Source organism: Oryctolagus cuniculus, chromosome 9 (assembly GCF_964237555.1).
Source record: "Oryctolagus cuniculus chromosome 9, mOryCun1.1, whole genome shotgun sequence".
In the NCBI taxonomy this organism is placed as follows: domain Eukaryota; kingdom Metazoa; phylum Chordata; class Mammalia; order Lagomorpha; family Leporidae; genus Oryctolagus; species Oryctolagus cuniculus.
The window spans coordinates 127,433-155,249 of NC_091440.1; the positions used below are offsets into that span (position 1 = coordinate 127,433).

Genomic DNA, 27,817 nt, shown 5'->3' on the forward strand with positions numbered 1-27,817 from the left:
GTGGTGCCAGCACCCTGGGTTCTAGTCCTGGTTGGGGCGCCAGATTCTGTCCCAATTGCTCCTCTTCCAGCCCAGCTCTCTGCTGTGGCCCAGGAAGGCAGTGGAAGATGGCCCAAGTGCTTGGGCCCTGCACCCGCATGGGAGACCAGGAGGAGGCACCTGGCTCCTGGCTTCAGATCGGCACAGCACACCTGCCGTAGCAGCCATTTGGAGGGTGAACCAACGGAAGGAAGATCTTTCTCTCTGTCTCTCTCTCTCTCACTGTTTAATTCTGCCTGTCAAAAAAAAAAAAAAAGATGGCCCAAGTCTTTGGGCCTCTGCACCCTCATGAGAGACCCAGAAAAAGCTCCTGGCTCCTGGCTTCGGATTGATGCAGTTCTGGCCATTGCGGACAATTGGAGAGTGAACCAGCAGATGGAAAAAACTCTCTCTCTCTCTCTCTCTCTCTCTCTCTCTCTGCCTCTCCTCTCTGTGTAACTCTGACTTTCAAAGAAATAAATAAATTTTTTAAAAAATCAGCCTTCAGTGTGTAAAATAATTTCTTTGTAATTAGGCAAACTGCAGCAGAAGAGTTGTATCAGTTGCTTCTTTCTTTCTGGGGAAGTCAGCAGGACATCTGCATGCCACGGGTTCTCCATTGATTTGAGGGTTGGAACAAAAGAAAAGCAGTCTTTTCCACACCAAATCATGGAGGTAATGTGCAGAGAAGAAAAATCCACATTTCAAGAACAAGGAAAGTAACTGGATAAAGGAACCAGGACCACTACTCTAGGAGTCAACACAGAAATATTTGAGAAATCCTGAGTTCAGAATATTGTTTTTGAGATAAATAAAAAGCACCTAAATGTCAAGGAAAGTGTTCTTCCTGTGATAAGGAGCCTTACAAGGCCCATTTGCTACACTTGGTCTCTGGGGAGCTATGTGCCCTCAGCCGAAGGCCAGCAAGCCATGGCGTGCCTCACTCCACATCTCGCTCCTTCTTCCCACTACATTATTGAGTCAGTCAACCTAGGCTTGCCTTTATTTAAAAACCATATGAAATGTAGATAGATCAGAGAAAATCCAACTTCTTGCTGGAAAACAGCTCAAAGCATATGTTCCCAGGCCATCACTTCTTTATGACACCACAGCCATGCAGAGCAATGCGGTGAGGTACCTGGACCATAACAAATTGGGTGTATTCAAAGAGGTTCAGGCAAGGGGAAATGTTTAGAGGCAAGAAGCAGAGTACATCAGATACTTTGAAACAAAAAACAATCCTTGGCTACTATGATTAATAACCAGGGTGATGAGGCAGGAAATAGGGTCTGGGGAGAACACCAAGAGGGAAACTCAGAAGAAAACTGTTAAAACTGCTAAAACTGTTTTCCTTGCTTGAAAATGCCAGTTTAGAAGGCAGCTAGCTCAAAGACAGCCCACCTACATGCGTAACCAACCCAGGCCAAACCCAGGGAGAGAACAGCTAAGGCTAATCTTGAGAAGCATGTGTCACTGTGTCAGAAAACCCCTGACCAAATTCCCAAAGATATCTCTCAGCCCAGGACAACAACATCCCTCCACCCAAGACCTCTGGCCAGAGTCTCTCTGACATCCCTCCGCCCAAAGCATCTGTCCAGAGCCTCCCTGGCAACAACTCCTCCTTACCTTTCTAAAAATAGGCTATAAGTTAACAGTCCATATGAAACTTGGGGCCCTGCATTTTCTCAGAGGCTGCTCCTACAGTCCTACGGAGTGTTCTTTTGCTTTGCGGCCCTGGGAGGAGGCTCTGAGCCAGGTCTTTGTTAGAGTTCTCAGAGGCCTGCTTTCAGCTTCTTTGTGAAGAGTGCTTTGCTTGCTATAATAAATCTTTGTTGCCTACACTTGCTTTCCTGTGAGCAATTCAAAGTGAGTCTTGTTCAAATCATTGTCTGAGACTCGAAGAACCTGTCCTTCCCACCTACAACAGTAACATTGGTCCAAGGTTGAACAGGCGTTGCTGGGAGGATGGCCTTGAAGAAGCACTTTTCTCCTAAGGTTGTAGTGGCCTCTGTATAAGCTGTGTCTCTGGCAGGGTCTGTTGTGACAGCCACCATCAGGCAATCATGCATTAGAACCTAACCTTGGGGCTGGCGCTGTGGTGCAGCGGGTTAATGCCCTGGCCTGAAGTGCCGGCATCCCATGTGGGCACCGGTTCTAGCCCCAGCTGCTCCACTTCCAGTCCAGCTCTCTGCTATTTCCTGGGAAAGCAGTAGAGGATGGCCCAAGTCCTTGGGCCCCTGCACCCGCGTAGAAGACCTGGAGGAAGCTCCTGGCTCCTGGCTTCGAATGGGCACAGCTCCAGCCGTTGCGGCCATCTGGGGAGTGAACCAGCGGATAGAGGATCTCTCTCTCTCTCTCTCTATCTCTCTCTCTGTGTAACCCTGACTTTCAAATAAATAAATAAATAAATCTTTAAAAAAAGGAACCTAACCTTGACAACCTCCTACTTTTTCTTTACTTGTTGTCAGGGTTGACACAACTGACCATCTTGATTTTGACAACTTTCACATTCCTGTCACAGGACCAGGTGAATGAGTTCTGGCCAATGGAGCATGCAAAGGTGCTTGTGCCATCTGTAGTCCCAAAAGCACAAAAAGGATTGAGAGGGGTTGGTGCTGTGGGGTACTTGGTAAAGATGCCACCTGCAGTGCTGGCATCCCATTTGGGCACCAGTTTGAGTCCTGGCTACTCCACTTTCAATCCAGCTCTGTGCTGTGGCCTGGGAAAGCAGTAGAAGATGGCCCGAGTCCTTGGGCCCCTGCACCCACATGGAAGACCCAGAAGAAGCTCCTGACTCCTGGCTTCAGATGGGCTCAGTCAGCTCCAGCCGTTGTGGTCATTAGGAGAGTGAACCAGTGGATGGAAGACCTCTCTCTCTCTCTCTCTTTCGGCCTCTGCCTGTCTATAACTCTGCCTTTCAAATAAATATAAATCTTTTTAAACAAGAATTAAGAAATGAATGATTTGCCACTGCAGGCATTGTGACATTGTTAAACGGCCACTTGGGACGCATGCATCCCGTACTGGACAGAGTGCTAGTTTGAATCCTGCCTGCTCTACTTCTGGTCCAGCTTCCTGCTAATGTGCTCACTGGGAAGCAGCAGGTTGTGGCCCAAGTCCTTGGGACCCACCACATATATGAGAAACTCAGATGGAGTTCCTGGATCCTGGCTGCAGCCTGGCCCAGTCCTGGCTGCTATGGGAAGCCTTTGGGACATATCTCAGAAGATACACTACACACTTCACACACACACACACACACACACACACGAGACATACCTCAAGGTGCACACAGATACAAATAGCACACCTTACACATGATACACCTCATATACACCCACCTCAAAAATACAAATACACCTCACAGACACACATCACACACCACACAACCTCAGACACCTCACACATGACACATCTCACAAGACATACATACACCTCAGATGCATACCACAAACACACACACATCAGACATAACACATCTGACACACCTCACACCTTACAGATACACAACATAGTTCAAAAACACTCAACATACTTCACAGACACACCTCACACACATGACACATGTCACACATACATCCATTGGCACACACTACACATGACCCACCTCACATGTACACCTCAAAAACACAATACACTTCGAAAACACACTTCACAGACACATCATGTACCACAGTCTCACAAACACCTCACACACCACATGACACATCTCATACACTTGACCCACCTCACAGACACACAAACCTCACAACCACACTGCGCATGTCACATCCACATGTCACACACCTCATAGTGTTGAGTCCGAATTTCCCAATCAATGCACAAGGCACAGTCACGGATGCAAAAACAGAGGTTTATTTGTTACCAGCCAGCTGGGACCCCCTACCCACACACAGCCATTTAGCAGCGCACAGGCAAAAGGCCCCCTCGTTTCCATGAGAGGTTTTTATAGCCTCACACTTACAAGGGTGCACTGTCATCTCGTGCATAGGTTACCTTCTTATTCTCTATATGGCAAGATATTGGGACCTAACATGTTCATTGGTTCATTTAAACGTAAAGACTGTGTACGTTATGTGGCGGGATGTGGTGGAATGAGAAGGCCATGCCAAGGTGGCTGCCAGCAAGCTAGCGTCAGTTACTCAGGAATGGCTTTGACACCCACCTGGCAACGGAGCCTGCCTGGCAACAGGCTGTGATTGGATGGCTTTGAATCCCACCTGGCAATGGAGCCTGCCTGGCACCAGGCTGTGATTGGTTGGGGCATAGACCGCCCCTTGAGCGGATTGGCTGGTCTTGGCTACATAAGATGTTGTACCAACTGCAATAAACGAGTCTGCGGGCTGCTCGCCTCAGGCCTGCTTTAGCCTGTCTCCCGGGGTCCGTGTGGTGACTCCGCGCCTCTTGCCCCCACCACGCTCCTCCTCTCAGAAACGAATCCACTGCAACATTGTTGAGAAATCAACCGCAACAGCAGGAAGGCCACACAAAGGAGATGGCACCGGGAGAAACTGGCGGGAAGCATCGGGCTATAAATTCCAGGGGAGCTGGTGGGGGGCAGGAGGTCATACATTCCAGGGGAGCGTAGCAGGCAAGCGAGCAGCCAGAGCACAGCAGCGGAACCAGCATTTAGCAGGCTAGGGACTCCAGCTCCTACAACAGATACACACACACATCCCTCACACCTCAAACAACTCACAGAACAAACCTGCCCTTCACAGATGCACACACCCCTCCGATGCACACCCACACACAACACACACAGCACACACATCACACACCCCCAAAACACACGCTTGTGACAGACTTCCCTCTTTTGCCTGGGCTCTCCCTAACGGCCCAAACTCAAAAACCTATGCCTCCCCTATTCCTCTCTTGGAAGCCCCTCAGTCTTGGGCTTTAACAACCGGTCGATCTGGTTTGAGCCCTGGCTGGAGGAGCGCCGGTCGCGCATGCGCACAGGGAGTCCGGGCCCGCGGTCGGCGCCGCGCAGGACCTGGGCACGCGCAGAAGGAAGGCGGCTCACTAGGCTAATCCTCCGCCTTGCGGCGCCGGCACACCAGGTTCTAGTCCCGGTCGGGGCGCCGGATTCTGTCCCGGTTGCCCCTCTTCCAGGCCAGCTCTCTGCTGTGGCCCGGGAGTGCAGTGGAGGGTGGCCCAAGTGCTTGGGCCCTGCACCCCATGGGAGACCAGGAGAAGCACCTGGCTCCTGGCTTCGGATCAGCGCGGTGCGCCGGCGGTAGCGGCCATTGGAGGGTGAACCAACCGCAAAAGGAAGACCTTTCTCTCTGCCTCTCTCTCACTGTCCACTCTGCCTGTCAAAAAAAAAAAAAAAAAAAAAAAAGAAGAAGAAGAAGAAGAAGGAACGCTTTGCCCCAGATCCCTGGAGTGGGAGTGGGGGCCGACTCGGCGCCGTTGGCCGCCTCAGTTCCGGGGGCGACTCCTCGGTGCGCGGGTCGCTGGACGCTGGGGCTCACGACTCAGGGAGAAGCTGATCTGTGAGCGGCAGACCCGCCCGGCACCCTTGCCCTCGGGCGGAGGGACCCGCAGGAGTTAGTGGCCGCACCGCCAGGCCGGACGCTCAGCCTGGGTTCTGCCGCAGTGAGGGGCGAACTGAGGACGGCGGCGGAGCAGAAACGGCCGGGCAGGGGTGTCGGGGGCTTGCGGGGCCCAGCGTGGAGGCGGAGGCTCCTGGGGAGGCAGCACGCGGGGCCCCGCTCAGTCAGCGTCCAGGGCGGAGGGAGGAGGCGCACAAATTGTGAGATTCTCAGGACATCTCACATTTTCCCAAATGGAATTTCATAATTTGGAGAACCTTACTGAACACCAGCTTGTAAGAGCTATGACGAATTGCTGATTGTGAATGTCGCAGTGGTGATTGGATAAATTGTTGATAATTCTCAGATGCTGGGTTACTTACTATGTATTGAAAATGATTACTTTCCTACCATTTAGAAAAATGTAAAAATTATTTTGATGTACGTATTTGGAGAAATACGTTAGCAAAATTAACAAAAAGTGAGCCGGCGCCGTGGCTCAATAGGCTAATCCTCCACCTTGCGGCGCCGGCACACCGGGTTCTAGTCCCGGTCGGGGCGCCGGATTCTGTCCCGGTTGCCCCTCTTCCAGGCCAGCTCTCTGCTATGGCCAGGGAGTGCAGTGGAGGATGGCCCAGGTGCTTGGGCCCTGCACCCCATGGGAGACCAGGAAAAAGCACCTGGATCCTGGCTCCTGCCAGGATCAGCGCGGTGCGCCGGCTGCAGCGGCGGCCATTGGAGGGTGAACCAGCGGCAAAAGGAAGACCTTTCTCTCTCTGTCTCTCTCTCTCACTGTCCACTCTGCCTATAAAAAAAAAAAATTAACAAAAAGTGCTAATTAGGGGACTTGAGGTTGAGGGCTGCTTAAATTTCTCATCAAGCATATGGAAAGAGAAAATCCTCAAGTGCAAGGCCCCTTAGTTAGGGGCTGCAGTTCTGCAGAGCATCACTAGGGGGCCCAGTTTCCTCCCAGTCACTAGGCTTTTCTCTAAGGCCCCTGGGGTGACTGGCCAGCCTGGGCATTTCACCTTTGTGGAAGTTACGCTCTAGATATGCTTGGTCAGGCTGAGAACATCTGGACGTTGACAGGAGGCCCAGGTCATGAAGATAAGAGCACCCATACAGTCCTTGCAGATGGCTCACAGATGGGCACCCTACAGACCACTGGGCAGTAACTGCCCAGTCTGTTCCAGTTGCCACTATTTTGAGTGCCCCTCTCTTTGTGGTTTCCTGTAGTCTACTTGTGTGTTACGTGGAAATTAATGTCATCATTAAAGAATTATCTATTATATATATATATATGTTTATACAGTGTTTCCCGACATTATACTTGAAGAGAAAAGACAAATACCTATACTAGAAGGTCCTATTTGCTAAACACCAAGATGCTCTGGTGGTGAAATCGGCAAAGTGAGTTCTCACTGAGTGGCTCGAATCATGTGATACAGGACAAGTGCATCTGAGCAGTGTGACTGCCAAGGGGTGAGCACGCGTCTCATATTTAAGACCAGCAGCCCCCGCTTCCTGCTGTTTCAAGCCTGAGTCCTTAGTTACAAACTTTGGTAACGCTGCAGTGTGTACCTTAGCATTCTATCAGACTCAGCTCCAACTTTGCCTTACAGGTGCTTACTTTCCCTGCTGGCAAGCCTAACTTCTGGGCTTCAAGACTTTGGGAGTCAGGAATTGTGGAATTGCAGCCTGGAAGAGCTTGGATTTTTCATCCAGCCAATGATGCCTGCAGTTCTAGAACATCCCCTCATGCTTAGGACTCCATCCCCTTGGCACACAGGGACCTGTACTTGTGTCCCTTTGAGGCACCCTTGACTGATTTGGCAGCAACAGAGGACAAAATAACAGAATTGACCCACAAGGGAGTTCAAGGGTAAAAGAGTGGAAGTTTCCCCATATGGGAAAATTTTGTCCCTTTTTGACCATGTGGAGCAATTTGATAGTCTTCATGAGCTGTTGACTCTGGAAAATGGTAGACAGAAAAAGAATACAATGTGCTGTAACCAAATAACAACGTTTCTAGCTTTGCAAGAGTCCTTTAGAGCTCACAGGCCAAGACCAGGGGTGAGGAAGCAAGTCAGGGAACAGACCGGCACAACTGGACATGATGCTGCCACCATTAGAAAGGAGGTACAGATTCAAGGCTTGTAAACCAAGGACACAGTCGTTGGTGAGAGATCATTTCTCTATCAAATTGGGCACAAATCTAAACTGTTAATGAAAGTGTTGTGTCCACATTGGGGTTTCTAGAGGACATGGGAGAGCCCCAGGGTCAAAGCTGCATTCAATCACATGGGGCCAACATGGCACAGCAGGTTAAGCCACTGCTTACAACGCCATCGTACATCAAAGTGCTGGTTTGAGTCCCAGCTGCCCTGCTTCCCATCCAGCTTCCTGTTAATATGCCTGGGAAGGCAGCAGAGGATGCACTTGTGCCTCTGCCACCCACATGGGAGACCAGGAAGCAGTTCTTGGCTCCTGGCTTTTGCCTGGCCCAGGCCTAGCCTGCTGAAGCCATTTGGGGATCGAACCACTAGATGGAAGATCCATAGCACTCTCACTCACTCTTTCCCTGCCTCCCATTTATCGTCCTTTACATAAATACTTTTTAAAAAATAACAGTCACAGAGTTGTTAAGGTAATTACACAAATATCCCTAGGAATTGTAAACAAATCCACCATAGATCAAAATATGGTAACAGAGTAAGTGTTGAAAAATCATTTAATTCCCAACATCACTCAGTGTGTTTGTTTTCAATTATCAGCCAAAGGAGCAGAGGAAAACAAGGTTTGCAGCATTGTGCAGTCCAGCATAGTGTCCACGCTGTCTCAGAGCTGCCTTGCAAGCATCTCCTGGCTGCACAACAGCAAAGAGGGGAAGAGGAGGGGCTGCCCTACCTCGGCCTAGAGCCTGGTTCCCATGGAGCCCAGTTCTGGTGGCAAAGCTGATGTCCTGAGGCTGTGTCATGGGAGTGCAGTGGGAGCCCCGGAGTGGTTGTTCCTGGTTTCTGTCACCACCTTCACCAGGCTGCCTTGTCCCAATCTGTCCCGAATCCTGTGCTTTCCCGCTTGATGTTTAGGATCCACGCTTGAATGTGCTCTTTCTGAGTTTCAGTTTCTGTTCCTGCTGGATCAAAAATACATATTTGAAACATTTTCCTCATGAAAGAAGAGTAAAATATCAACTTAGTAGAAGGCACGGGGACAGTGTTTAGAATCAATCCTTTCAAAAACAGTTTTACAGAGATATAACTGTAGCACAAACTTCACCCACTTAAAGTTTGTATTTCAGTGGTTTAGGCATATGCAGAGTTGGGAAATAGTTATCACAGTCTAATTTTAGAACATTTTCTTTAAACTCCCCTAAAAACCCACACTCATTAGCAGTCACTTCCCAGTTCCCTTTCCCAGGCCCCTGACAATCACTAACCTACTTTTTTCTGTCTGCACGGATTTGCCTGTTCTGGGCATTTCACAAGAAAGGAATCACACCAATTGGCCTTTGGACCTGGTTCCCACCACATGGTGCAGCCCGTATCAGCACTTCACATTTGATTTTAGCCAAAAGGCCAAGAGAATGATTGTATCCACACTTGATTCTTGAGATGGTGGACCAAGATGTCTCTCAAACTCCAAGACTCTAATTCCATGTGGCAGAGGCATAAGGAGAAGGAATAACTCAAATTTATTGTTTGCCAAGTCAGGGCCAACACAATCTCTTGTCATGGTTAACTCATTTGGTCCCAACATGAGTCCTGGAGATGGTCCCCACTCCATCTACAACTAGAAAGCAAGGCCCTGGGTTTAGTTCCAAGTTAACTCATTTGGTCCCAACATGAGTCCTAGGAGATGGTCCCCACTCCATCTACAGCTAGAAAACAAGGCCCTGGGTTTAGTTCCAAGTTAACTCATTTGGTCCCAACATGAGTCCTAAGAGATGGTCCCCACTCCATCTACAGCTAGAAAACAAGGCCCTGGGTTTAGTTCCAAGCAGTGGAGAAGCCTGGGAGACCTGGAGCAGGCCTGCCCTGTGCTCCCACTATTGCACAATTCAGCAGAAGCTGATCACTTAAGGATTTACTGTAGCTCCTCTGTCTCATTTTTGTTTTCTTTCTCTAGGAAGTGGTGGGTCACTGGGTTGGGCTCTTGTCAAGAATGATGCATAATTCCAGGCTACTGAGGGCTCCATTGGAACTCAGGACAGGGCGAGTTTTTCTGCCAAGTCCATGGAATGTGAATTGCAGCTGTGCAGGACCTCAAAGGTCCCAGGAATGGGCGGTGGGCATCGGATCCGAGGGTGGAGCAAGCTTGGCACTGAGAGTTTCTCAGGATTCTCAGGGGATTTGGGTCCTAGAAAGCTGAGTTATTTCCTTTCCTAAGCCCACATATCCGAAATCACCTGGTTCTGGTTTTCTTTCTAAAGGGAAGAAACCTACCCTGAAATGTGTACTGCTATCTGCTACCTCGGTGTGGACGCTGGGAGGCACTTCAGGCAAGGCATCCACCCCGGCCTGGCTCCCAGCAAAGGGGATTTGTCGCCTAGGTGTCCCAGGGCCTGGGCCCGCCCCCTCCTCCTCCCTCACAGACAGGAAGAGCCAAAGAACCTAAAGCACAACACCACAGGCTGTGACAAGGCTGTCACCAGGTTTTGAGACTCAGACGTGGCCCCAACTGCAGTGCAGGGACAGCAGTTTGGCAGCTGTCCCCTGGTTCTTGATGGTTTCCATTTCTGCCTTTTCAGAAAGGGAGAAAGTGCTGGGCAGCTGAGGACCTCGCCCGGCAGGGGGGCACAGTGAGTCTTCTATGCACCCTGCAGGCCTGTGCAGAGCAAGGCCTATAGCCAGCTGGCAGAGCAGGCCCTGTCCAGATAGCCTCGGGCTGGAGCTGCAGCTGCTAGAGACCCTTTTTTCTATGGCTTCCGTTTTCCATTTCTTTATTTAACTTATCCCACCCTCCTTGCTCTAGGGCTTTATCTGTTTCCTGTTAATAAAGCAATAAAGTGGGGAGAGAGAGTCAAAGTAAATAAATGAAGGATGGGTTTGAAGCATACACTCTAAGCATTTTCTTGACATTTGCTAAGAAAAAACCCAACACTATGAAAAAGGGAAAAGTAAGGAAACACAAATGAGGAGCCAGAGAGGAGAGCAAGCACTCTTCTCATGTCCGGAAACACAAATGGACAAACAGGGTTAGGGGTAGGGCCTAACCAAGACCAGGTTTAAAAGCAAAATTACACTATTCTGCTTCTAAGACAGACAAACTAAAATGAAATGATGCCCCAAAGCATGCCAGGAACACATAACTGGAGGCAGCCTCTCAAAAATTCAGAGGAACTGAACACTGAGACCCCCATGGAGCATGGGCCCAGACACAGACCCTTGCCCATCAGGGAGGATTGTTGAAGGCGCTGTTCTGGCTTTCCAAGGAGCTGAATGGGGCTTCCTGGGCATGGGGCCATCAAGAAAGAATGGAGGCACTGCTGAGCCAGGTCAAGGGTTGGGGGTGGAGGGTGCAGCTGTAACCCTTGGAGAGCAAGCTATGTGAAGAATATTAAAGGCTATTGAACTTGTAATAAACCTGGAAAAAATAAAATTTGATCTCTAATTTATATAACATAAAAACTCCATATTTATTAGACAGAAAGCTAATCAAGAAAACTACAAACACTAGGAGAATACATTCATAGGCTTAAATCTTGCAGGAGCTCTCCCATGTAGGACATAAGAACCAGCTGCCTGGATGGGCTTTTGGCAGAGCAGTTAAGCGGCTGCCGGGATGCCCACATCCCATCTTGGAGTCCCTGGGTTTTAATCCTGGCTCCACTTCTCCATTCCAGCTTCCTGCCAGTGTGTACCCTGGGTGGCAGCAGGTAATGGCTCAAGTACTTGGGTCCTTGACACCCACTTAGGAGATCTGGATTGAGCCCTGGCCTGGCCCAGTCCTGGCTGTTGTAGGCATTTGGGAATCTCTTTCTCTCTGTCTCCCTCCACCCTCCTTTCAAATAAATTAAATTTAAAAAAATTTTAAGAACCACTTGCCACAGAGGAAAGTACTGGTTTACAACCTAAAAATAAGTGTTAGTAAAATAGTAAGGAACAACATGGTACAGAAGACCTGTCACATCAATAATAAGGGTAAATATTTTCAGCACATAGACAGCTACCGCCTCTTAATAACTGAAAGAAACATTTCGTAGGACACTGATCAAAGATATGAACAGACAGTTCATAGAGCAAAAAATACGATGGCCCAAAAATTAAAAGCACATGTACCACTCTTTTGTTGGCAAATGTGAGGAAACAAGTACTTTGACACCACTGTAAAAAAGAGATGCAGATTGCTAGTACCTGTTGCAAATTTAAATATGTGTACCTGTTGATTTATCAGTTTTGTTTGTAGGAATAGAAGTTACAGAAATATGTACATGAGGAGATATCAACAGACTAGTTTCCTTTGGAACAGTGAAAATAAAACAACCTAAATTTCTGTCACACGAGGGTTAGTGCAGAGCCAAGGCCCATCTGTGAGGAGACTCCATAACTGCTATGAAGGGAAGGGGAGGCCTTTTTGCACTGGCATGAGACTTTTCCATGATACGTTACTGAGCGAAATGAGGAATTTCCAGAAACTTCAGAGTGTGATCCCATTTTTAAATAACTATATCTGTGTCTATATAGAGAGATACACATAATGAATAGACATTACAGTTCCCACCCAAGCTGCTAAGAGGTTACTTCTAGAAAGTTCTGCCTTTTTTTAAATGAGCAAATATTTTATTACAATTAAGATCTGAAGTGGAATGTTCAAGTATTTAATGTAAATTCCAAGATAAATTAGATTTTCTTAATGAATTAGTAACCACTGCTTACTAGCTACACATCTTTGCAAAGGTGCTTGTCCCCACCCCACCTCAGGATTCTGTAAGAATTGTTCAAGCAGAGAATTGGGAAGCCTAGGAGGTCCCAGTAAGCATAGAAGGAAGCTCAGTGGGGGCCATTGCCAACCCCAGTGCCCCGGGGGAGAGCAGAACTGGAGCCAATTGGGGGAGGTCCTGGCCTGGCTCGGGTAGGAGTCTGTGGTCCAGGAACATGCAGGTAACATTGACTCCTGTGCATTTTCCCCTGTGATGGGTGGTATTTCAAGGAAAGCTATCTGGAAATGCTGCTGGCCATGGAGCTGTAAATACAGAGGAATGAGGGTGACGGAAGATTTTCAACCCTGCTTAATTTGATTTATTGGACATTTACAAGCATGATAATTCATGGTAAAATTTAATGTCACTTCTCCTCACTCAGAATTTTGGTTTTGCCAGCAATGTGGGTAAGATGAGGAGGGTGAGTCTAGAGTTTACAGAATCCGGCAAACCCTTTGGCCACCCTGGCCATTCTGTGTGGGACAGCTAATTCAGGATGGACACAATCCAGCCAGTGGGACAGCTAGTGTTGTGCCAAATTATTGTTTTCACCAAATCTTTCCCTCACAACCTATCATCCATCAACTGAGTTTAGCTTTAGCTTTTAAGTTTGTAAGGGAATAGTGGATGGATGCATCAGTTGAGTCATTGTCCTGTGTCTTTTACTATTAGGATGTGGCCATTTGGCACTGGCCTGTGAACAATGGAAGGAGGTTCCCTCACACTAAAGGCAGGCAATGCGGTACTGGATGCGTTTGAGTAAGTACAGTGGGAATTTGAAATAGCCATAGATTCAGGACAGAGCCCCAGGCGCCTTTATGCATGGAGTACCTGCGTTTCCAGAGGTGTCCATCTTGAGCCCTGCCCAGCCTCCATGCTGCCTGTATGCACAACACCACGGCTCAGCCTTTGAGAAACCCTCTGGGACGATTTTGTTTTCTTTTGGTGCTCTTTTCCCGGTGTAGACTCCAGAACAGAGCACAAGTTTTTCCTGAAAGACCAAGATGGTTAGGGCATATGTCAGGGCCCGGCAGCTTCGGGGACTGCAGGGTTTGCACTTTGCATGACTGTGGACAAGCGCAGAGCAAACCCACGGGGAGGTGCTGGCTCCAGGGTGAGCACTCAGCTGCTCTGGGGACCACACAGCCACTGTGGGAGGGACAGAGCAGGGCTCCTGAGGTGGGCACTCGTGCCTCCCCAAAGAAGGATGTCACAGGCCACCTGAGGAGTGCCTGCTGGGAGCTGACCCAGGCTGGATCTTGGAAAGGTTCCTGACTTATCTTGAAGATAGTCCATGACTTCAGACCACACTCACACAGTTTAGAAAGAACACTGAGGAGATGGCAGAGGATGACTGGAGACAATGAGAAGGGACGGCACTGTGGGAGCACCGAGGGGCAGGAGCGCAGCATGGATTTCAAGAGCAGCGACACTGGAACAGAGACCTGGGCTGAGCAGGTGTGGACCCCTTCCTGGAACAGTGCCCACCTCGGTACAGTACTAGGCACTTGGGCTGTGCCAGGCCCCATCGTAAACACCCCTCACTTTTATTTTTCAAAATGTATTTGTGTGGTAAGCAAACAGAAAAAGATGGACATCTTCCATTCAATGTTTCACTCCCCGGTGCCTGAACGGGCTAAAGCCAGGAGCTGGGAACTCACTCCAGGTCTCTCAAACAGGTGGCAGGGCCCCAGCTAAGCCCTCATCACTGCTACCTAGGGTGCCCATTTACAGGAAGCTGGAGTCGGAAGGGGAACCAGGACATGAACCTGGGCACTTGGACAGGGGATGCAGAAGTCCCAAGTGGCTTCTTAACCACTGGGCCAAACACCCATCCCTGCATTCGTGCTTTTTACTCCGCCAAAAAAGGAGCATTACTGCCAGGAAAACCACACTTCACCGCAGTACACATGCACTTGAGAGTCACTGAAGTGGGTACGTGGTGTGTGTGGGTAGTGTGTGGTGTGTACTGTACGTGTATAGGTGTTTGGTTGTGTACTATATGTGTGTGGTATGTGGTGTGTGTATGTGTGTGGTATATATGTACTGTGTGGTATGCATGGTGTACTGTGTGTGCTGTGTATTATGTGGTAGGTGTGTGTGATATTGTGTTGGTGCTGTGTGTATGTATATGATTGTGTGTGCTTGGTGTGTAGTGTTACTAGGATAAATAAAATACAGTTCTCTCATTTAATTCTGATAATAATCTCAACAATAGGATCTTGTGCTTTACTACAGCTAAGACCTTGCCTGGCATCACTGAGCCCATCATGGTGGAACTGGAATGGGTTTGGGTCATGGTGAGATGCGTGGGTCCTCTGGCTAGCTCGTGGTTGGAGTGGCCACAGGGTTGACAATGGGATCTGTGGCCTAATGGGCACCATCTACAGTGCTGAGCTGAGCCCAGGGATGGGGCTACGGGCCAAACAGGAAAGAGGGCAGGGTTAGGGAGGTGGAAGCATGAGAGAAAGTGGATAAAGAGTTAGAACAAGGAGCGAGTGGATGTGGATTAAATGCCACAAAAGGGTCAAGTATCAGACTGGGTCTGACAAAACCGCATTGTGTAGATCAGAAACAGTGGAACATCAGCAACTTCACTCAGTGTAAGAAGAGTAGGACTGGAGAGTCCACATGGACATTAGTGCCTAAACGTGTCCATTTCACGTCGGCTACAACAGCATGTGCTTGGAATTAATACACAGACCCACTGATACGGGCTGATTAAGTCGTGTGGGTTTAGCTGTTATGAACCCAGTAACATGATATTCAAGAAAACAAGTAGTGTCTAATGTCAGGGTTAAAAGATTACTGTGAGGTAACTTTTTTTTGACAGGCAGAGTTAGACAGTGAGAGAGAGAGACAGAGAAAGGTCTTCCTTCTGTTGGTTTACCCCGCAAATGGCCGCTACAGCCAGCGCACCGCGCTGATCTGAAGCCAGGAGCCAGGTGCTTCCTCCTGGTCTCCCATGCAGGTGCAGGTCGCAAGGACTTGGGCCATCCTCCACTGCGCTCCCAGGCCACAGCAGAGAGCTGGACAGGAAGAGGAGCAACCGGGACAGAATCCAGCGCCCCGACCAGGACTAGAACCTGGGGTGCTGGTGCCACAGGCGGAGGATTAACCAAGTGAGCCACTGCGCCAGAGGTTCAACTTTAATCATACTTGCCACATTTCTCTAGACACAGACCATGCCCACTGGGAAAGGCAGAGGGAGGACAGAAGCTGTGGTCAGCGCTCTCCTGTGCCCTTGCAATGGTGTGCATTGTGCTGTCATGGGTTTGCCTCTTCTGGTTTTCTTCTGTCCTCTCTGGACTTCACTCGCAGTAGGCAGCTCTCTTTATTTGGGGTTCTGGAGCCTTTTCTCTTTCAGGATGAGAACTCCTCCCTGATCCACACTCACGTGTCATGGCCTTATGTGCCACGTTTTCCACGTGACAGGTCAGGCTCTGCCCTGGTGACCGCATTTGCAGCAGGTTTGAAGAACAGTCAGTCTGGGAAGGCCCAGAAGCAGTGCAGTGTTTTATGTGTCTCATGTTTTGTTTTGTTTTGTTTTTTTTTCAATATTTTATTTATCTGAAAATCAGAGTGACAGAGAGAGGAGAGATAGACAAACAGATCTTCCATCTTCTAGTTTACTCCCCAGATGGCTGTAACAGCTGGAGCTGGGCTGGATCCAAAGCTAGGAGCCAGGAGCCTCTTCCAGGTCTCCCACAAGGGTGCAGGGACCCAGGCACTTGGGCCATCTTCTACTGCTTTTCTATAGCAAGGAGCTGGATGGGAGCAGCTGGGACTCGAACCAGAACCCATATGGGATGATCTCCTCAAGGCAGCAGCTTAACCCGCTGTGCCACAATGCCAGCCCCAATATTTATTCTTTGTGATACTTTTGTGAATGGAATTATTTTCTTAGTTTCATTTTCTGATTGTTTGTTGCAAATGTATAAAAATACAATGGATTTGTGTGTTTGTGGTCTTGTATTCTGCAACCTGTTGAATTTGTGTATTCATTTTTAGCGAATGCAAACTCACTTATTTGTGAACAGTTTGATTCCTTCCTTCTTGGTGTCCATGTTGTTTGTCTTCATGTCCAGGCAGCCTTGCTCTTCTTCACACGCTGCTGCAAGCGGAGCAGCCCTGAAGGATTAGGGGCCACGGTGTTCCCAGTCTGCCTCCTCTCGGGTGGCATCTCAGTGCCCTGGAGTTGGGCATAGGACAGGGGCAACCTCCCCTGAGGGATACCCCAGCTCCGCACTCCATGGTGTGGGGACCATAGGTCCTCCCAGTGTGGGCCCCCTGCCTCGGGGGTCGGGGCTCCAGTACCCCTAGCAAACCCGTGGCAGGACCCAGATTAGGGCCTCCTCTCCAGGGATGTGGGCCGAGCAGAACACAGGTGTCTCCCACACGCCTGGGACAAGAGGTGCTGAAGTCCTGCCCCCAGGAAGAGAACCACCGCCTGGTTGCTGGATGAGATGGAGCCTGCGTTCTCATTCTCGGCTCAGCCCCTGCAGTGGCACCTGCTTCCTGAGCTGGGGACAGGGAGGGAGGGGCAGGCTTCAGTTCAGAGTCTGGGGGTGCTGCTGTTCTTGACAAGCTATGGTGGGTTTCCATAGGCTGTGTCCTCAGGACCACATTCAGAGACCTCAAAGCGTTGTTTTTAGAGGCTGCTCACCAGTGTCTCTGGGGAGAGATCTTGGAACTCCCAGGCAGCGCGCTGGAGGCCCCGGCTCCGGCTGACTCAACTGAGATTCGTTCAGCACAGGTGTCAGTCTTGTGCTGAGAGCACTGTTAGTCTCTGTTTTTGTTTTTGTTTTTTTTTTTTTTTTAAACTTGAATGATCATTTTACACATGATTTTACTTGTAATAAAATGCTCTTCCCCAGGCAAATGGATTCACCAACTGCGGGTCACACAACACAGCACTACCCAGCAGGAAGAAGGCCGATCTGCACACGGACCAGGATGCTGCAGACAGGAAGAGCAGTTCACACACAGGGACAGCAGACAGGCTCCTGGCCGGCACCAGGAGTGTTTGTGTCCTGTTGTGGAGACAGTGTCACAGGTGTAACATTGGGGAACTCAGACTGCACACTTTAAGCCTATGTGCTTATCACACGCCGACTAAATCTGAATCAGGAGTGAGCATCTCATTGCTGGCTGTACAGTTTCTCTCAAGGCGCTGACTTCTGCTGTTGACCAACTGGCCTGCTGCGTATGTGTACATCTGAGCCAGTTAGTTCGCTGGGCTTCCCTGTAGAAGGACTGCTTCTCTTTGGCGCCTCATGTTAATTTGGCAGGTGTCAACCAGACGAAACAGCCAGGTACTAGGCACCAAAGCGATGTGTTCCTGACAAACACTGCTGATGTTTCCTGGCAGGTGTCAACCAGACGAAACAGCCAGGTACCAGGCACCAAAGCCATGGTTCCCGACAAACACTGCTGATGTTTCCATGGAGATGCACTCAGCTTAGGGCTGCTGGGCGTCACCGGCTCCAGTATCCCTGGCAGCACCACATATGAAGCTGGGCTCACTGTGGTCTGGATACTGGTCACTGCCGTAGTTCATCACAGCACACTTCCCAGCTGACAGGCCAGCACCTCCCCAGCTCAGTCCTCTATCCAGCCACTCCCAAGCAGGTGCCCTAGCAGCCTCACCTTGCAGGCAGCAGGCTGAGAAGCACACCCGTGGGGGCTGCTCCTGGGCAGCGTGACCTGTGGATGAGCTGCTGTCCCAGCCACTTGATTTGTGCTCAGGTCAAAACGTCTGTCTGCAGGGCCTGTGCTGTGGCGCAGCGGGTTAAAGCCCTGCCCTGAAGCACTGGCATCCCATATGGGTGCCGGTTCTAATCCCGGCTGCACCTCTTCCGATCCAGCTCTCTGCTATGGCCTGGGGTAGCAGTAAAAGATGGCCCAAGTCCTTGGGCTACTGCACCTGCATGGGAGACCCAAAATAAGCTCCTGGTTCCTGGCTTCAGATTGGCGCAGCTCCAGCCATTGTGGCCATCTGGGGAGTGAACCAATGGATGGAAGACCTCTCTCTGTCTCTACCTCTCTCTGTAACTCTGTCTTTAAAATAAATCTTAAAAAAATGCCTGCAAGCTGATGGTGACTCCAGGTCTCCCATCGCTTACCAGGGCTGAGGGTGGGTGCAGCCAGGAGTCACAGGGAGCTCACTCCTGACAGCCCAGCCCCTACCCTGCCTCTGGCCCAAGTGGACCATCTCTGAAGGGCAGAAGACATGTGCTCTGACCAGGCACCCAGCCAGACCAACTCGCAAGGGTGTGTTCTGAGCAGCTTCTCGTGGGCCCTGGCCTCGGGGTGCCCGAGGTGCAAGTGTTAATTTACGGTGAAACCTGGGAGCTGCCAGGTGCTTCTCAAGGTTTTAAAAGGTTCGAGCGCTTCAGGAAAGACCGCTCTCATTGTGCTTGTCTCAGGCACCGCAACCCCCTACGCCGTGGGGAGGACCATGGCGTGCCTATAGCTAGAGTTCTGGGATCTGCGGGGGGGGGGGAGGGGGGGGCGAGGGCTCTCACTAGAGAAGAGGCTCAGGGCTCATACCTCAGCAGCCACGTGGTGGTCTCAGGGGCTGCACCTCACAGCAGGGGAACCACACTTTGGGACCACCGAAGAGCAGGCCTGGTGGCCAGCAGGGTGTCCACAGTTCACAGGCAGCCAGGAGTACACGGTCTACTCATGGAGATACAAAACCACTGCTGCTTTTGGAAGCTGCCCTGGCTGACAGGCTGTAGGCCCAGCCTAGAAATCGGGCGTGGTGCCTGCTTTCCAGCTGCTGCCCCACCGTGCCTCGGTTTCCCCATCTGACACGACATGCTCAGTAGTCTCTGCCTCACTGGGTCACGTGAGGACTCAGAGTTAAACAATTAGCAGGCCTGGAATAGTCCTGGTGCCAGTTGCATTAGCAGTTACTCTGTCTTTTTTTGCTGCAGGTGGGGAAAATGGCTCGCATGTCTCAGCTAAGACCTGGATTCAGGGGCTGAGGGGGGAAGGTGCTTCTCCGATGCACAGCGATAGCTGAGCCCCGCCCCAGAGCCCAGGCCTTGGGTTTGCTGCTGACCAGGGTGGGTGGTGGGGGCCCCTCTGTTACCTTGTGTCAGTGGAGTCATATCTGCTGCCAGGCTGCCCCCTTGTCTTCAGGATGTGGGCCACCCTCTCCAGGAGCAGGCGGTTGTCCCTGTCGATGGTGGAGAGCCGCTCCTCTTCCAGCTGTGGGTGGAGGAGGGGCCTGGAGCAGCCCTGGCCATGACTGTGCACAGATCTGGGGCGGGGCTCCCTTCTGCCCCCACTTTCTGTGACTGGAGACCCCTGGATTTTGCTTTGCCTCACCAGCCATCAGCGAGGGCACCGTAGCACTGCTCAGCAATGGCTGTGGCAGGAGCGACCTTGACCTCTTGCTTAGTATTGGAACACAGGCTGCAGTGGGATTCTATGGACTTGGAGCAGTAGAGTAGCAAGGTGACAGTGAGGAGAGAAGCTACCATGTAGAATTAGGGCCCCTCTGAAATGGACACATGGCTGTGATGCTAATGAAATAATTTCAGATTGTGAGAGAGATTCTTATACTGCTCAGAAGATTTAGGTTTTAAAACACCTAACCCACAGTTGCTTAGGGCTGGTTGTGCTCAGCCAAGCGCTCCTCCCTTGCCCAACAGGTGCATGAAACGCAGGGCGCTCTGCCTGATGGGCATTGCTACAAGCGTGACCACACAGTTCTTGCTCTCACTAGATGGCCTGACCTTTAAGAAACAATCATTCTAAGGGAGTCCAGTTTAAAGGAAGGATGCTGAGTAATATCTCAGAGCTGCACTGTATAACTGGCCACCGTGAATCACCAGTACCAAGTCTGAAACCTGACAGGTCAGCACAAAGACCAGAAAGCTTCAGGCCACCCACTAATTCCATCAGGCCAAGACAGGGCTCACTGGCTGCCTGCCCTGCACTAACTGCTGAGTGACCCATACCCCTCACCACGCCTGCCGCTGCCACTTCCCTGGGCGCTTGGGCAGATCTTCCCAGGTGGCCGTCCGCTTAACTGAGGGAGGGCGCTGCACACCTACCTTCAGCCTCTTGACCTTCAGCTGCAGGTGGCAGAAAGTCGGCGGGGCCCGAGTGTCCACCAGCGGCTGGGCGTTCTGCACCTGTGGCACAGAGTGGATAGTGACCTCAGGGGCAGAGCAGCTCGGGTTCCCAGCACCAGGAACACTTACAGACTGTTATCCAAGGCACCAGAGATTCCGAATCTGCTGATGGCAGGAGGTTCCCAGTGGGGTCATGATTTGATTCCAAGTCTGAACCCCCTGGCAAGAAGCAGGCAGGCCTCAGAGTAGAAAGTAAAGTAGGCACAGGGCACGGCTCGTCACGTGCTGACTGCCAGACGACCTTGCATCCTGCCAACCTTGCGTCCTGCCCTGTGCTGCCCAGTGGTCTTTTACACGACGCCCCGGCCCTGTGATGCTGCCGAGCCTACTGGTGGTGCTCTCAGTGAGCTGCATGTCTGTCCTGGCAGAGCACCATCTCAGAAAACATCAGCATTACAGGGACAGTTGTTCTTAAACGTAGCCGATTCATCGCGCGAGGGCCATTCCATTCTGTTTGTTGTGCACTCTGCACGCTGGCTGCTGGGGCCATCAGCTGATGAGGTGGTGACAGTTTGGGAAGCTCCACTAGCTGGAGAATAAACTGAGAGCCTACAAGGACAGCCAAGCACGGGGCTGGCAGCATGGCCACAGTCGGAGGACTCTGAGGCTGCAGAAGGCAGAGGACGTGGGGTGGGGTGTTTGACAGAGCCCCACGGGGCAGGGCACCACTGGGAAACAGCAGCAGAAGAGTGGCGTGGTCAGATGTCCTCAGAGACTCTGTCTCCATGCAATGTGGGGATGGAGTGCCATGGCCACTGTGCCATCCCAGGCCCTAGGGTGGCCACCAGAGAGAGATGGAATCCGCTGGAACTGGGCCTCTTGGAGGGGCGAGGAGGGAAGGAGAGGAAGGAGGAAGAAAGCCCGTCCCCACCCCCTGCTTCCTGTTTGCAGCCTGGTGAAGGCTGTGGGCAGGTGTGGGGTGTGGCCCCTGAAGAAGTCTGCGCTGACCCCGTGGGCGGTGACATCCAATCAGTGTTCGAGAAAGACCTGTCATTCAAGGCCCTACCGCCCTGCTCCAGTCCTGCAGGGGAGAAGGGCGTCCTCTCCCTGCTCTCCACCTGCCCAGGCAGCCCCTACGCTTCCCTCCCCATTTCCATACTTGTTCCTGTAAGCAGCCTATCATTTTGTGGTTTTAAATTTATGAAAAATTGAATTTATTAAATAAATTTATGAAAAATTACGTATCTAACTACAGTTACGATTCTTCTTCCTTTTTCAGTTAAATTTGTTTTCTAACTATTGTCTAAAATTGCAAACAAGAATAAAAATAGAGGAAGTGAGCCCATACAGGGCTTGCTGGCTCGGTAAAACCTGCCTGGGACCAGCCTGGCTTCACCTGCATCCCTCTTGCAGCCTCTCCCTCACCTGAGAGCTGGAACCACAGCCTTTCATCCGCAAATACTTTAACACGTGTTCCAAAGAAGAGAAACTTTGAAAAACGTAATTTCAGTATAAGAGCCACACCATAAAACAGTGATAGTTCTTTAGCTGTTAAGGCCGTATCACATCTCCTGCTATTTTCTATTGTCTGTTACTAAAATATGCTCTAGTCAATACATCTGGCCACGTCTTCTTGCATCTTTGCTGTGTGCCTCTGGAATTGCGGTTGGGGGTTAAGGGAGAGTGGGTGTGAGCCCCTGTGAGAGGCATGTGGCCCACACGCCTGCCCATCGGTCTCAACGACACTGCCTCTTTCCTCAGACTGCTTCTGATATTTTTGTCAGTCTGATAGATGAGAATAAGGGTTAAGGTCAGAGTCAGGGTCAGGGATCAGGGTTGGGGTTAGGGCCTGCTCAGGTCCTGGGGTCATCCCTGTTGAGATGCCAGGCAGAGATAAGGCACTGGATTCTGGAGCTGGCTTTGAGGAGCCATTAGGGCTGTGAGGGCACCATGTTCTCCTATGCATCCTTTTTCCTCTGTATGACATCAAAATTCCTGCTGTACCCAGGGATTCTCCACAGAGCAGTTAAGAAGCTGAGTGACTCCGAGGGCCGACCCCCTCCCTGGAGGGGGAGACTATGTTCCCATTGACTCCCAGTGCTGGCAGGTGGCATTGGTGAGGGTCTGGCTGGCTCTTCCTGCAGCTCCCAGCCCTGTGGCCCCCTCCCCTTCTGCTGACACCCACACTTCTCCACCCCCAGGACATCCTTTGGGACTGGGCCATGAACACACTCCTCCTGCATTTCTTTGTCCTAAATGAGTTCTATGTCCATGGGACAGACCGGTCAGCTCCTCACACACTCCATTCTCTGACCTCCCTCAGCAGATCTGGGAGACGGGGCAGCGGTGACGCCCCTGGGCTGCACCTGGGGCTCCCGCCTTCCCCACACCCCTCCTCCTTCCCAGCCTCCCTGCCAGCTGTGGCAGCCCGGTGCTGGCTCCTTGCACTTCAAGACTTGACTGGCCCTGTCCTCACCATGCTTCCTCCTGGGTGCCATGTGCAGTCCCTCCCTCAGCACCTTCCTGCCTGCTCGAGGGAGTCCTCAGTCCACACCTTCTGCCATCAGCTGCGAGCCTCATGCAATGACCAGCGACGCCCTTCCCTGCCCCACAGCCATGGACCCGTGGGAAGGGGCAGAGCTGTGGGGCAGTGCTGTGTGGGTCCACGTCCCCAGCACACCTGCGCTTCAGCTGAGTCAGCCTCACTGAATGCCGCTGACCAGCCCTCGGCAGCACCTCCAGCCTTCTTTATCACACAGGTTCTCAGGAACAGAGCCTGGCTTCTCCCTCAAGTTGGGGATATTTCTTGACAACCCTCCTCGGGACACAAAAATGAACAACAGACCACCCATGGCTGTACAATCTCGCACAGTTTTCAGAGAAGTAACGCTCACTGCCAGCGACTTTCACTAGCTGCTTGCTGTATACTCCAGCACTGAGAACCTCGCCGTGAACTAGCTGGGGCCAGCAGCACAGAGGTGAGCATACAAACAAGACACAAATGAAGCGTGTGTCCCTCTCGTGGCTGCTGCTGCGGTGCAGAGGGTTAAGCCACAGACAGCGACACTGGCACCCCCTAGGAGCACTGCTTCAAGGCCCAGCTGCTCCTCTTCCGCTCCAGCCCCCTGCTGATGCCCCTGGGAAAGCAGTGGAGATGGCTCAAGCACTTGGGTCCTTGCACCCGCATGGGAGACCTGGAAGAAGCTCCTGGCTCCTGGCTTTGGCTTGGCCCAGCCTCGGACATTGTGGCCAGTTGGGGAGTGAACCACCGGATGGAAGATCTTTCTTTCTCTCTCCTCTCTCCACCCCTCTAACCTTTCAAATAAAGAAGTAAATCTTTTAAATAAAGAAGTAAAGAATAAATAATAATAAAGAGGTAAATAAATAAATAAATATAATAAAATAAAGAAGTAATAAAATAATAAAGAATAAAGAAGTAAAATCTTTCAAATAAAGAAGTAAATCTTTAAAAAAAAAATCACCACAGGGCCACACTTGTCTCCAGAACCAGAGCCCAAACTTCTCTGGGGCCACCTCCGACCCTGACCCATGCAGGCACTCGCCCAGTGAGCTAGGGCTGCTGGCTGGTGACTCCAGGGAGGCTCAGGCCCACATGAGTTGAGTGGAAAATGCTAACAGTGCATCTCCTGGAGGACAGGCTGGGCCTGTGGTCCCCTCTGAAGGGTGCTGATTGATGGGGGAGGGCTCCTTCAGACTCATTTAGGCAAAGTCTGGTGCTCTGCCAACGTTTGCTGTGACTGGCACAGGTTGTGAAAGAGCAGCCAGGAGCAGTGTGGGGGGAATGGAGCCACATGACGACCATGAGATGTCCCTCCTAAGAAAGGGGCACCTGGCCCCCTGTGCCCAGCTCTGCAGCTGCCTCTGAGCTCCCCGGAGAGTGCCAGAGTCTCAGGACTGTGCCAGGAGTGGTGTGTGGGGGGGGGGAATGGAGCCACATGACGACCATGAGGTGTCCCTCCTAAGAAAGGGGACCTGGCCCCCTGTGCCCAGCTCTGCACACAGTCTCATGGCTGTGCCCTGTGGCTGCAGGGCCCTCCCTACCTTTCTCCTGTGGTCCTGATAGGCTTTGTCCCATGAGCGCTGTAGGTGCTCCCCGGCGTAGGGGAGCAGAGGCCGGGGGGCCCTGTACATCTTGAGTCAGGAAACTGTCCTGCTGCTTCCGGAGAGACTGGCCCAGGACTGTTTGCTGGCCACGTCACAGTCACCATGGCAGCCAGGCTGAGGGGAAAGAGGCAGCCAGAGGGCAGCACAGGAAGGGAACAGAGCTGGCTGGCCTGCCTCAGAGATCAGAGATCTTGCAAGCTCAGTGTGGCCACTTTGCTGGCCGCCCCCAGCTCCCCAGGGATGGGCACAGCTTCCTCCTCAGGGAGCTTCCCCTCCCCCCAACCCTGGCCCCAGTCTGTTCCTGCCTTCCCTGACCCTCCCCCGTCTTTGAATCCTTGCTAAGCATTTGGACAATTCCAAAACACTTCTGTTGGCAGCTCATGTGGCAGATTGCTAGGGTTCAGTCCAAGGATGTTAAGCCCTGCCTCTCTGCACTGCTTTTATCTAGGTTGGGAGGGGCCTTTCCTGAGACGGAACGAAGTGAAAACCATGCCAAGGCAGCTGTTGAGTCATTTCTTTTTTGTCTAAACCAGATGTGTAATTTTGGAGACAGCATGATTAGAGGAACTGGTTAAGGACAAAACAGCACTGTCACTTTCATTTCAGAATTCCCGTCTTCCTAACCGCGCGGTATCCGCCCCTTGAGTAGTGGACAGGGCCTAGTCCAGCTCTGCACACGTGCAGAATAGGAAGCAGCACTTCTCGAGGAGCCACGCTCTGCATATTAGCATTAGTGCCTGTCAGTCTGTGAGATCAGCCAAGCTAAAACAGTAGAAGACTTGGGAGCAATAAGACGTAAGGAAAGCAAAACGCGGGCCCCTCCGGCACACGCGGCCGCACGGCACAGCCTCCTTGGGTGCACTGCGGCAGCCATGGCCTTGCTGTCCTCAAGTTTGGTAGGAGACTTTGCGGGATGTAAAATTGCTGATGAGCTGAAAATTAAAAGTTGTGTGAGTTTTTGCACAAATGAATCTTTTAATACATCATTTTTCACAAGTTTCAACTTTCGGATGATATATACACACAGGATGCACAGTAGATACAGCCAGCACTTTAAGGCATAAGGCTAACTAAGATTTGTTGGCTGAAAAAGACTATATGTTGGGGCTGGCACTGTGGCATAGTGGGCTAAGTCTCCATCTGTGGCACTGGCACCCTATGTAGGTGCCAGTTTGTGTCCCGGCGGCTCCGCTTCTCATTCAGCTCTCTGCTGTGGTCTGGGAGAGCAGTGGAGGATGGCCCAGGTGCTTGGGTGCCTGCACCTGCGTAGAAGACCCAGAAGATGCTCCTGGCTCCTGGCTTCAGATTGGTCCAGCTCTGGCTATTGTGGCCATTTGGGGAGTGAACCAGTGGTTGGAAGACCTCTCTTTCTGTCTCTCCCTCTCTCTGCCTGTAACTCTCAAATAAATAAATAAAATCTTAAAAAAAAAAAAAAGCTATATGCTGACGCTGGCATTGTGGTACAGCTGGTTAAGCTATTGTTTGTAATTATAGTATTCCATATCAGAAGGCCCACTTGAGTCCTGGGTGCTCCAATTCAGGACCCATCTGCACCTGAGGAGAAGCAGATAATGACCCAAGTCTTAGGTCCCTGCCAACCATGTGGGAAGGGTGAATGGAGCTCCTGGTTCCTGGCTTCAGCCTAGCCCAGACCTGGTTTTTGTAGCCATTTATGGAATGAATCAGCAGACAGAAGACCTCTGTCTCTCTCTCTCTTTCTGCCACTTTGCCTTTCAGATAAATAAGTTTCTAGTAAAAGCTGTATGTCCTATTCAGAGGAATTACATCAAGATTATTAATTTATTTTACCCTGTTATGTCAAAAAATTGCAGGAACAAGCCCAGCCTTCAGCAGCTCCATAAATACCTGCAGAGAATGAGGGGATGACAGTGGTGCTGTCTGCTGTTGCTGTCCACTGGGACTCTTGGAGTGGGGCTGGCTCTTCTGGTCCTTGTCTGGTCTTCTCCAGAGACCGTGCCCTCGTCTCACACCCCAGACATTGCCAGCGATGTTCAGTGGAGGGGTGGCAGCTGTGTTCTGTCAGCTTTTCATACTCACTTGGACCAAGCAGGGATTGAAGAGAATTGATGAAATAAGTGATGTCCAAGTTTCTTCTTCCACAAGGTTTACACACAGACACTGTTCCTGAGGCGTTTGGCTAACACAGAGCCAGGGCCAAATCCCACACAGCTCCCCCTGGGACACGTCATGGACTCTTGGTCATCTGCGTGTGTCTGACATCACGGACAACTTGGACAAACCAGGCTTAACGCCAAAGACCCAGAGCACCCTTCCTCAGCTGCATGGTCTGGGCTCTGACTGAGCTCAGACCGGGGACTCAGTGACTAATAGCTGTTTGGAATCTATGCTGAGGACGTAATCTGAAACGCTGACAGGATTCAGGCCCTCAAAGGATCGCTCCCAAAAGTGGAAAGGCAGGCAGCCTGGCACTCAGCTAAGGGTTCGATTGGTTTACACTCATGTGCTGTGCTCCAGGTCCCACTACACAACCACACTGCATTTTGTGTCTTTTGTATTGAGGGTTTTTTTTTTAAAGGTTTATTTATTTATTTGAGAGGCCCCTAATCTTGGTTTTCTAACCAAGTCCACCACTCCTCTCGAATGCTGGCTCTCTGCTCTCCCACAAAAGGCGGTGAGCGTCCAACCTTCAGCACTGAAGAGGGTCTTTGGAAGCAAACTGCAAACGATTTTAAGTTCATTCAGCTTTCGCAGGGAAGAGGTGCCTGTCTCCAGTGCCCTGTTCCTGTGAGTTCTGCGAGGGCTGCGGCTAAAGAGCTGCTGCGCTCAAGCCAGCCCTCCCATCACATCATCTGGGCCTTCCAGGTGTGGTGAGACTCAGCGCGTGCGGGGTGTCTCCTGGGGGCACGCGCACACGGACGCGACCGGACGGGGCCCCCTCAGCACGCAGGGCGTCTCCTGGGGCACGTGCACACGGACATGGCCCCTCAGCACGCAGGGCGTCTCCTGGGGGCACGTGCACACGGACGTGGCCCCCTAGCACGCGCACATAGACGCGGCCCCTCAGCACGCAGGGCTTCTCCTGGGGGCACGCGCACACGGACACGGCCCCCTAGCACGCGCACATAGACGCGGCCCCTCAGCAC

At 51.3% G+C, this 27,817-nt stretch overlaps 1 protein-coding gene across 6 annotated transcripts; it reads right to left on the minus strand.

Annotated features, from left to right (window-relative positions):
- Positions 1-8,268: 8,268 nt before the first annotated feature.
- On the minus strand, positions 8,269-24,972 carry CFAP97D2 (CFAP97 domain containing 2). 6 transcript variants are annotated; one of them, XM_017339753.3, is made up of 5 exons: positions 24,630-24,972; positions 20,547-20,627; positions 19,577-19,695; positions 13,309-13,468; positions 8,269-8,688 (listed from the first exon to the last, which is right to left on the minus strand). In XM_017339753.3, exons 1-5 carry the CDS (start codon positions 24,717-24,719, stop codon positions 8,641-8,643), a joined length of 498 nt encoding a protein of 165 aa, XP_017195242.2. In that variant the 5' UTR covers positions 24,720-24,972; the 3' UTR covers positions 8,269-8,640. The 6 variants fall into 6 exon arrangements, with proteins under 6 accessions (XP_017195242.2, XP_017195241.2, XP_017195244.2 ...); XM_017339752.3 differs by having other exon boundaries at positions 8,269-8,691; XM_017339755.3 differs by lacking the exon at positions 13,309-13,468 and having other exon boundaries at positions 8,269-8,691; positions 24,630-24,838.
- Between the last annotated feature and the right edge of the window lie 2,845 nt (positions 24,973-27,817).

Coding starts and splice junctions, on each gene's coding strand:
- CFAP97D2 (XM_017339752.3), bottom strand. CDS start 24,719: ATGTACAGGGCCCCCCGGCCTCTGCTCCCCTACGCCGGGGAGCACCTA. Junction 20,628..24,629: donor ATCAGGACCACAGGAGAAAG/GTAGGGAGGGCC, acceptor TCTGTGCCACAG/GTGCAGAACGCCCAGCCGCT. Junction 8,692..13,308: donor GGACACCTCTGGAAACGCAG/GTACTCCATGCA, acceptor TTTTTGATCCAG/CAGGAACAGAAACTGAAACT.